General features: G+C 46.3%; 1 protein-coding gene and 1 pseudogene across 4 annotated transcripts in view; both read right to left on the bottom strand.

The window, feature by feature from the left end:
- Positions 1-229: 229 nt before the first annotated feature.
- The window catches only part of Cdkl4 (cyclin dependent kinase like 4), a 33543-nt gene continuing 22650 nt past the window's right edge, over positions 230-11122 (bottom strand). For 2 of the 4 annotated variants that reach the window (XM_060363907.1, XM_060363901.1), the window contains exons 7-10: positions 9043-9125; positions 5552-5608; positions 3952-4086; positions 234-2039 (exon numbers count right to left, since the gene is read on the bottom strand). In XM_060363907.1, the coding sequence (XP_060219890.1) occupies positions 1938-2039; positions 3952-4086; positions 5552-5608; positions 9043-9125 (377 nt within the window). In that variant the 3' untranslated portion in view covers positions 234-1937. Of the gene's footprint in view, positions 2040-3951; positions 4087-5551; positions 5609-9042; positions 9126-11122 lie in introns of all 4 variants that reach the window. The other 2 variants (XM_060363915.1, XM_021634375.2) reach the window with 2 other exon arrangements.
- Positions 5615-8774, bottom strand: LOC110547075 (prohibitin 1-like; annotated as a pseudogene).

Below are 11122 nucleotides of genomic sequence, written 5' to 3'. Positions count from 1 at the left end.
CTAGGCAGCCTGGAAGACATTTTGTTCGTTTCCCATTTGTAAAAATTCCCATCAGAGCAGTTTGCTGGGTCAGCTATTCAGAAATTGCAACCTGCCAGAAGGCATGTGGTGAGACTCAGACAGAGATGACAAATTTTCTCACTTAAGTATGAAGCATTAGATAATAGACTAATAATTAGTTGATTGGAAAAGAAATTGGGAGACAGTAATGTTTCTAGCTTTTATTAAAATAAATTATAGAAGAGTCAAGTTATATACACAAATATACAGTCACTAAAGTGTTTAATCCTTATGTAGCTTTCCTAAACATCTTAAGTTAAATTTTTTTAAATATATTTATTTAATATTAATACATTTAACATAATTCAATCCAAACTGCTTTGTAGTAAACTTTAATGGTTTAGATTACCATTATGCTAATGATTAAATGCTAATTACAATAGCTACAACTTTTAAGTGATCTGAAATAGACTGACTTCTATTCCAACACATTCTAAAATAACCAGTAAAAACCAGAAAACACATGTTTTCAGCATGACATTTAGAGAGATGGTCAGTGACCACTGTTAACTACTCATTAGTTTGCTTTTGTGTTGTTGGAGAGCCTCAGCATGCAGCCTTAGCTGGCCTTGAACTTGGAATCTCCTGTCCTGCCCCTTGACACAAACATGCCTGGAAAATTTTAGCCTTGAAGTCTACATGTGGCCAAGGACAGTGACTCTGAATCTTTATTTCCAGGCAGGTGTGACTACGGTGGTTTTGATCCATGCTAGAGATGACACCCAGGGCTTCCTGCCTACTAGGCAAGAGTTCCACTGATTTGGTTACAGCCCCAGTCTCTCACAAGGTTTACTGTAACTGAAACAGGTATCATTTTAAAATGTAGAGTAATCCACAGTCATCGTTTGACGTTTTAATCTAACTGTAATTAGGTCTGAAATGAAATGCTCAGATACAAGCATTTGTATCTTGTAAAAGATACAAAGACATTTCCACTTCCGGCTGTAGCTTCCGATATTTCAACTAATGGCAACAGTGGCGTTCTATACATGCAGGAATTATTTGTATTTTATACACTCAGCAGCAGGGTCTTGGATTCGATGGACTTTTTGGAGAGTGTTGAGACGAGGTCTTGCCATGTAGGTCAGGCTGGCCTCCAACTTGTCCTTTGACTTTCACATATGAGGCCTCTCTTTGCCTGCCTCCTCTTTCTCATACTCACAAATAGATTAAAAAAGATGAAAAAGAAGGAAAAAGGAAAAGAAAGCATGGTGCCCCAGGGACAGCCTTTGAGAGGGCAGCCAGTGACTCAGGGACATTGCTGTCACGTGGTAGGCGATTCCTTGTAGTTTCTCTGCTCACGTGTGGCATCTTCTTTAGCTTGCTTTCAGATCAGAATCATCAGCGCCTCATGCGAAACAGAGTAGAGTCTGTCCTGGAGTGGAGAGGTAATCCTGGACCCCCTTTCACAGTCACCATGCTGTAGCAGTGGAAATGCAGGATGAGGCAAGGCCAGGCAAGTCTGAGAAGGGAGCCAGTGCAGAGGCTCCATGCCATCCACTCGAGAGCAGCCAGCAGATCCGATCCTGCTTCAGGAAGTTACACAGTCCGCTGGAGGGAGACGATACGCAGAAATCTTCCCCCACGTCGAGGCACAAACCCACAGGTTCACAGGGCTAATTGCCTGAGGAGGTACAGCTCCGGTGAAAGCATCTCCTCTGGACGTGCCATTTGGGCCTCACAACATTTAAGGAGAGTGTTCTAGGAGACAAAGTTGGTGTGAAAAAGCCCAGGGAAGGGAATCAGTGATGATCAAAGCAAAGCAGTTCTGGGGCACCTGCCTACTCATCTCATTCATTTGATGTGAGATACTGAGGATTCCTATCTTATACAAAATATATACATATTAAATGAATGCCCTGGGAGGAACAGGTTCCCTAAATGTTTGGAAGATGATCAAATTTTAACTGGAGGCCTTGTTTTCTTCCATCAGGTGTGGGGGAGAGGCGGCTTCCGGGTATAAGAGGCAACAGTTGATTCTAACAGAAGAAAAAGACAAAAATTAGAGAGTAAGTTGAAAACCATTCCTGTAGGTACCATTTGGGTTAGAAGCATTAAAATAACAACAACAAAAAAGACACATACACAGCACAAAGATGTCAAAAGTCAACCATTTTAAAATTATGCTTGCTCCCTTTTCCAAAAATTGTGCTCCTCTGATACTTGAGTGGAAATTCAGTTCTGTGAGTTATCTTGGGGTTCCCATGTACTGTTACTTACTTCAATATGGTATTTCTGAGCGTGCAGTCAATGTTTAAAAGATTTTCACCAGTTATTCCATAAGAATCCCTGGAGACAGCATCTTGGTCACATCATGCTTTAAAAAGTGAGGCTTTTTCCACTGACACTGGTCTTGAGGAAGTCATAACTGACCACAAGGAGATCCAGAGTCCATGTGTGGGTACATGCATGAACCTTGTGGTGCCAAGCAACAGGAATGCACAGACCTCTCCTCCTCCTTTCTTCCTCCCTTGTCCTTTCTTTTAAGTATAAAGACAACAGAAGGCAGCGGTCCATCAGCGAAAGGAAGCTGACGTACAGCCACCCTTCAGGAGTGAGGATTGTTAGGAGAGAGGGCCTCGAAACCAGGACCGGGCCTTGAGGTGGGGGTGGGGGAGAGCATTAGACAGAGATGGTACAATATGTGTGCAAAGCAAATATGATGAGGCCCTGAAGGGAAGGAGAGACTTTCTTATGAAACCTGGAAAGGACTTCATTAAGAGAATAGTGGTGTCAGGGTGGCTGAGTGGCCTAAGACTGAGAATATGAAAGACAGGGAGAAAAAGAAATAAGGGGAGAGAGAAAGAAAGCAAGAGGGGGATCAGGCTTTAGCTGCTTTGGAGTGCTGGAGTTTTACAGCACATAGTTTGGTCCAGCAAATCAGACATGACCTTTTGTCCCAGTGAGCTTTGAAGGCTGTTTTCTTTATGGAAGACATGGTAACACACAGATAAATGACCACAAATTAGATCAAAGATGGAAGATTAAGGAAAAAAAAAAAAAAGGAAGATTAAGCATTCGTCAGCCACTGATAAACTGAGAATTACCAGGTGGGTTTATTAATAAATAACATTCATCTATTTTTTATGTAGATATGTTTTAAGTACCTTTTATATGTTAGATAGTACTTATTTTTGATACTGATGTAGAGAAAAGAATTCACAACAAACCTCCTCTCACGAGGTTTATGTTTTACTTCAAAGTCTTCTGCAGAGTCGGCGTCACAGGAGCCTGCCATCTTGTTCCGTAACACTAGCCCACTGCAGGATAGGTTTTGGTTGCTAGGCAAGTGCTCCTTCACTGAGCTAGCCCCAGCCCTGGTCTCTTCCTTTTGATCTGGAAAGATCTGTCCTTAGTTTCTAAGAAAGGCCTAGAAAGGCAGTCTTGGCTGCCTGCCTGGGCAAAAGAGGAGCAACTAGAGGCTGGTGAAAGGGGCGAGGTCTTTCCCAGTGGTGGCAAAGCCAAGTGTGATCAGGCCGCCCTGGCTGGGTTGTTCGTACTTCGTTTGGCAGGTTGTGTATCCAATCAGTGTAACAGAAAGGATCCGATATTTAATTCAATTGCAAGCTGAGCACAATGCTGTTCACCCATAATCCCAGATACTTGGGAGGCTCAGATAGGGGGGTCAACTTGAGCCCAAGAGTTGGAGACCAACCTGGGAAACAAAATGACACCCCCCCAGCTGTAGACCTGTATGATTTGAATAAGATTTTTCAACAAGCTGGTTATTCTCACAGTTGTGGGGTTTATTACAGTAATCACCGATATTTCTGAGATAAATACAACCAACTCAGAACAGCACCAACGGAAGTGCTGGTGTTCCTCTCGCCTCCCTTTGGAAAGTAGAAGAAAAAGTTCTTTTCTATGGCTTCAAGTTGTGAACGGAGGTACCTGCTGCCGCCGTCGGCTCCTTCCCTCACTGCGGGCTTTTCTTTTCGTTTGATCCTCTCGGAAAGAATCGAAGTAAGCACTGTCCAGCAGCTGGGCACAGGTCAGCCTGTCATCTGGGTTCATCTTCAGACACCCCTTTGGAAGGGCAGAAAGAGCAAAACAGGTTTAAGAGACTGGCTTATTTGGTTACCGTGCACCCAAAACTCCGGAGAGCGAGTTGGCAAGCCTGGTTTACTAAGGCCAGCCTCAGGCTGGGATTGGTAGGGTTGCTCGCCTAACCCACATGGGGTTCTGCGTTTGATCCCCAGACACATAAACTGCGTGCCTGGCTCAAAGGTAAAGGCGCTTGCTGCCAAGACTGACGAGGGTTCAACCCCCGGAACTGCACAGGAGAACCAACTCCACAGTTGGCCTGTGACCTCCACACAAATGGTGGCATGTCTGTGCGCGCGCGTGCGCGCGCACACACACACACACACACACGGTACTACAGATAAATGACCTCAAATTAGATCAAAGATCGAACAAACACAAAATGTATCAATTATCAACTTCTTGTAAATTGAAAATTATCATGTGGGTTTATTAATAAAGAACATTCATCTGTTTAGTTTATTTTAATGATACGTAATAAACACCTTTCATATGTGAGCTATTGGTCTGGTGTTGTTGAAGACTACAAAATCAAGGAATGCGGAGCAGCTGGTCCCATAACATGCGCAAGAGATCTGTGATTTAAAGTTTCCCGCTACTGCTCGGCTCTCTTCCTCACACTAAGATGCCCTGCCCAAGGAAAAGGTTCCACCCACCATGGGCGGGGCTTCCCGCCTCAGTTAATTTAATCACCCTAATCCCCCACAGCCGAGCCCACAGGCCAACCTAGAAAATGCCTTATTTCCCAGGTGATTTGGGGAAGTGTCGTGTCGGCATTTAAAACGAACCAGCACACTTTCAAACAACACATGTTGAGTTCATTCTAATACTTTTGTGCGGTTCTCGGTCTTTGGAAATGCAGTCCACTAAATACGTGTATTTACAGAGCACTTTCAGAGTCTGAGAAGAGGCTGCCAGCCGGAGTGCCCTGGAGCGTCAGACTGAGACAGTGTCTTGCCTGACCCATCTTTCGAGCACCGACTTTGGTTTGGTGGAGACAGGACTCCGCCTCCTGAAATCAACTCTTACTGCAAATGTGGACCAGGCCTTGGAGGAGCCCCTCCCGGCCGGCTTCACACCCTCTAAAAAGTCCGAGGGGTGGGATTCATTTCTTTCTAAAAAACAATATAAAAGTGTGTGTGTGTGTGTGTGTGTGTGTGTGCGTGCATACCTGGGCACACGGAACGGAACGTGTTGGGATGAGGGGCGGGGCCAGAGAATAACTCTGTGAAGTCAGCTCTCTCTGTTTTACGTGGATTTCAGGACCTGAACTCAGGTCATCAGGCCTACGCAGTGCTTTCGCCTCTCAGCCATCTTGCCTCCTCTCTCCTCCTCTGTCCTGTTAAATTACTCGTCTCTACTCTGGCCTGTGTTCCTCACAGCCTCCCCACCTCCATGCTGAGTGACCAGGTCCAGTAATTTCAATTTGGAATTAATTCCCACTTACCTTCATGAAACTTAAAGCCACAGGCTGAGCGTTTGAGAACTTTTCTTCAAGAGTCTCCTGGAAAACAAAAGAATTTCAGTGTCACATAACCACAAAGTAATGTATATGTACACGTATGTGTGTGTGTGTGTATGTGTATTTCATAGTCCTGGGGAACTTTATAGGACTTATGCATAAATTTACAGCCTCATGCATGCTAGGCAAGCAGTCTACCACAGTGTCATCTCCCGGCCCACAGTGTGCGTATCTGACAATAAGAACACTTTGGAGAAACACCCTTAGTATGTTTGATGACCCTTTTAAAGTTTTTTTTTTTTTTAACCACGTTGTAGTATAATATAAAGGCTCAAGAGATAGAAAACTAGAGTGCTTTCTTAATTTTGAAAGGACTTTCTCATGGTGCTAGTAGTCCTGGGAGGAAAGGGGACAGGGACACTTGAAATGGGAAGCTGAAAAAAAGCCCTGCCAGAACTCCTGCCTAGTACCCGGCTGTTGGAGCCTGGCATGGCAATGAGGGTGCTCTGGGCATTCTTGAAAACACAGTAACTTCATTCTGAAAAACACTGGAGCAACCGATAGGAGGTGAGGTCACTGTACCTCATTTTTACATTAAACACTCTGTATAACAAGTCCTTTTCCATTTTTCATGTGTGTGTATGCATGTTTCTACTCTTGTGTTGGATGAGTGTACACATGCGTGTTTGTGTGTGTGTACATGGAGGCAAAGGCTGATGTCAACAATCGCCCTCTAATTGCTCTTGCACTGTGTCCCTGAGCTGCCTCAGACTCAGCTCCTCCACACGGCTAGACTGGCCAGCCAGCTGGCTCTAGAATCACTTCCTGAGGTCAGAGCCTTGGCAGCCTACCACTCGCCGGCCTTTGTATGGACCTGGGGCTCCGCACTCTGCCCCTAACATAGAAGCGAAGCGAATGACTGAACTGCAGAGCCATCACCCCTTCAACTTTTATCTTTGTAAGTCAACCTTTCACCTTGTGTTATATTTGTGAAAAAAGACAACTGCAGATTAAGAAAAAAATCTTAGGCAAATCAAGGCACTACATGAAATGTGGACTTTGATCACGTCACACACCACCATCCGCTTCTCTGGTCTCCCATCCTTAAGCCCCTGTGGCTGCAGCACAGCGCTGTGTGCACCATGCTGCTCCTGAAGGTGCCTTCCTTCCCTGCCCTGGGCAAACCGGCAGACAGTATGGACATGGCTTTGCTTGGTGTTGTTCTGAGACGTCATCTCCTGGCTGGCCTGGACCTCACTGGGTAGACCAGGCTGGCCTTCAGCTTGTGGCATCATCTTGCCTCTTGCTCCCCCAGTGCTGGGATTACAGGTTTGGACCACAGCATGAAGAATGATATGGAGTGTGGGAGGTCAGACCCTGAGTGTAGGTGACCTGACAGAAGGAGCTAAACAAGGCCAGACCAGGAGCAGGCATGTCCACGGATCCAGAGCTGCAAAGGTACAGTAGATTTTGTAGAATGAACTTCCCTGAGGAAATTATGGGGGAAGAGTTTTTGTTTTATTGTTCATGAAGGGTGGTGGGTAGCATGGAGTCTCCTCTATGTTTCAGGCTGGACTTGAACTCATGATCCCAAGTGCTAGGATAATAGGTATACCGAGCCTGACTTGAGAAATCTTTAATTTTTTACATTTCTATTGCTGTCAGCTTTCTTCTATAAACTGGAGACTAATTAAGAGAGAACATATCTTCAAAATAAAACTATCTGAAATACTATTTATGCGATAGTAATTACTTCAGGGAGAGTTAATTTTTGCAGTTGACCAAAACCATCAAGGTGTGTACTTGGCATGATTTAAATTTACTTATTTTTTTATAATTAGAGATCTGCAGTGATTTTACTTTTAGTTTCTTCACTTTAAGCCAGTCATGCAATTTCACGGTGATTTCTGGGGTGGGGCGGATGATCGAGGCCGTGGGCCTGGTGGGCCTGGTCAGAAGCAGGAAGGCCCCCTGCGGACGTTGGAGGATCACGGTGATCAGCTCGGCTGCCTTGGGGTCGCCTTCAGCAGAGAGGATGGCTGCTGATGGTTGCCCTCCTCTGCTGCTCAGCCCTTCCCGCACCAGTCTGGCCCTCTGAGCTTCCTGCGGGACCACCTGTTAGGCTTCCACCGCTTCTGTGAACTCCTTCCCGAGTTCTCTGTGAGGTCATCACTGCCTGAAGACCAGCTCTCGCTGCGTCGAATCGGGCCGCCACCGACTGGAGGACCTCTGTGGTGATGGTGGCAGGCACTGCTGGTCCAGGCCTCGCCTGTGCTGGTGTAGGGGCGAGGAAGCAGGCTGGCCACAGGCCGGAAGAGGATGCGCGGTGTGATCTGACGTTCTGCAAGTCTTTGCCGCCAGCGAGGACCGGCACGCTCCGTGGTCGAGAGCGGCAGCCAGAGGGAATTGGTTTCTGTACCCAAGGGACGAGAAAGCGAGTCCCTTCCCCACCACGATGTCCTGTACTCCATGGAATCGGTCAAAGATGACAGCTCTGGGCCCAGCATCCACATTGTACAAGGCGGAGTTCACCACGCCTCCTGCGACTGCCAAAGCCAGGCCGAACTTCTCCAGGGACTCACACTCAGTCAGCCGTGGCTCGGTCTGTCGCAGCCCCACACACCTGCTTTCGCTCTGACCTCCACATGGATTCCCCAGCCTCGCAGCGTGATTTAAATTGAAATGTATGTGAATTGTGGAAGAGATAGGATAGGTAAACTGTGGTTTCCTCCATCATCTTCATTATTTTGGTATGTATGTGGGGAGGCAGGTACACGTGCCAACGTGTGAAACCATGTAGGTGTGTGAGGAGGCTGGAGGAGGACACTGGGTGCCCTCTACCTCACTCCTCTACCATACTCCCTTGAGGTGTAGGGTCTGTTACTGAGCCTGGAGCGTTTTTTAAGTGGGGCTGGCAGTCAGCCAGCGAGCCCCAGTGTCCCCTCTTCCCACCACTCAGGCTATGGGCATGCCCAGCCATACACCCCTTTTTTGGTGGGTGCTGGGTCCTCATGCCTGTATAGCCAGCTCTGAGAACCTCCGGTGTTCCTGGTTGGTTGTTTTGTTTGGTTCTGTTTTGTTTTGTGTGTGACAGTTTCCGGCTGTCTGCCTGACAGCTCTGGCTGCCTCATTCTAGGATTTGCTATATAGCCCAGGCCGGCACCAAACTTGTATTAATCGACCTTGCGAGTATCACAATTATAGCCATGCTACCACGCCTGGATTCTCAAGAGTGTTTGAGCGAGGATCTCGCAATTGCCCAGACTGACCTGAAGCTCTTGAGCTTAAGTGACCCAGGTTCTCGAATAGCTGGGGTTTCCAATGTACCCCACTGTGGGCGGCTTATCCCTGTGAAACTGACTGACTTCAATTTTGTGTGTTTCATATGGAAACAGTAGCCAAAAAGCTCACGTGTGAAATAACTACCTCCTTACAGAAAGGAACAACACAATAACTCATCCAACACAGCTGTTTACCATGTCTTCTGGTTCAGGTATGCTGATGCCGCGGAAAAACTGGTTACTTTTAAAGATAGACTGATGCCTTGGGATGAGCTTTCCTGTAAAATACAGACCACATAGCTCTTGATAACGCAGGTTAGAAAATCACAAAGTCCCTCCTAAAATTCCTGTAAGATGCAGGCATTAAGGAAACATTGTCCCGGAGTGTTCCCTGCAGACAGGGGCAGTCAACATGGGCAAAGACGCCTATACCCAGATGAGGACCACTCTGCCCACAACTCCTTGCTACACCTTGTGTGGTCTGCCTGTCAGCCTCCACTAAGTGACAGGAGTGCCCCTGGACAATTCCTACCTGTTATCCGATTTCCTAATCTCCCCCCCCCAACACACACTTGCTTGGAGACAAGGTCTTCTCTATTCCATATAGCCAAGCATAACTTTGAACTCTTGATAGTCCTGCCCCTGACATCCCAAGCGTGGGCCAAGGTGTCTGATTTAATGCATGCTGGAGATTGAGTGTAGGCATGTTTGCATGCTCTGCAAGCACTCTGCCACTGAGCTAGGTGCCCAGCCTGAGAACTGCCAGTTTTCATCTCCATTGCACCAACGAGGAAAATGAGGTTGAGATTCGTCAGCCAGTCATATGAACAGGATTCAACTCAGGTCTGTGTAGAGAGTTAGGGGACTGAGCAAACATGCACATGCACGGAAGGTGTGGCCTGTAGTGATGCTCTGCTGTGTACTCTCATGTTGCCTGGGAGAATGAGCTAGAAAGGAAGCAGAGAACTGCCCAGCAGGCAGAAAGCCAGATGGATTCCGGGAAAGAACCTGTGTATTCATCCTGTGGAGAGAGGGTTAAAGGCCTTACAGGCAGGCTCCCAGAGTGGGTCTGTGCCCCACACTGATTCTGGATTCCTCTTCCAATCTCTGGAGGAAGACTGCAACCTCTGACTTTAAGGATGTCACAGTGACCAAAGGTCATGAAACAAGCTTGCAAGTGCTCAGTGGCAGAGGGCTTGCATAATATACTCGAGAGGCCCTGGGTTCTGTCCAGCATCTCTCTCTCTCTCTCTCTCTTTCTCTCTCTCACACACACACACACAAACACGCACAAATAAAAAGAAATCTTGTTGTTGTTTTTTGATTTTTTTGTTTTTGCTTTTTGAGAGAGGGTTTGTCTGTATAGCCTTGGCTGTCCTGGACTCTTTTTGTAGAGCAGGCTGGCCCTGAACTCACAGAGATCCACCTGCCTCTGCCTCCCCAAGTGCTGGGATTATAGACGTGTGCCACCATGCTCTGCTGATTTTTGGTTTTGTTGAGCTAGGATCTCTCTATATAGCCCTGGCTGGCTCGGAACTCACTATGGAGACCAGGCTGACCTCTAATTCACAGATAGTTCTGCCTCTGTCTCTGTAGTACTGGGATTAAAGCCATGTGTCACCACACCTGGCCAAAATAAAAATCTTTAAATAAAAATAACTTAAAAAATAAGTTACTTTATTTTTTTACTTAAGTAAACACTATGCAAGCTGCCAAGGGAGGGAATCAATTAAATAGTCCCGAACAGCTGCAACACCTATGAATCAACATGACAAAGCCAACTACCAACATGCCAAGATATGCATAAAGGTGCAGTCAGTGGCAACCAACAGCTTCTGAGGCGACTTAAGGACCATTCGATGGGAGGGAAGTCACGCCCAGGACTGAAAACTTAACCAGCTTCCCACAAATAATAAAAACGCACACACACACACATATGTATGTGTATATATTATGCATGCATATATACATATGTATGTACATATATATGCTTGTATGTGTATGTATTATGCATATATATATTATTTTATTTTATTTTTTGTACATACACACTGTTTTAGGGTTTCTACTGCTGTGATGTAACACCATGACCAAAAAAGCAGGTGGCAGAGAAAAGGATTCATTCAGCTTACACTTCCATATTGCTGTTCATCACTGAGGGAAGTTAGGGCAGGAACTCAAGCATGGCACAGACCTGGAGGCAGGAGCCAATGCTGAGGCCATGGAGGGGTGCTGCTCACTGGCTTGCTCTCCATGGCTTGCTCAGCCTGCTTCC

This window comes from Meriones unguiculatus, chromosome 1 (assembly GCF_030254825.1).
Source record: "Meriones unguiculatus strain TT.TT164.6M chromosome 1, Bangor_MerUng_6.1, whole genome shotgun sequence".
Lineage (NCBI taxonomy): Eukaryota > Metazoa > Chordata > Mammalia > Rodentia > Muridae > Meriones > Meriones unguiculatus.
Note: the sequence above shows the minus strand (reverse complement) of the source record. Positions and strands in the feature narration are given on the sequence as shown.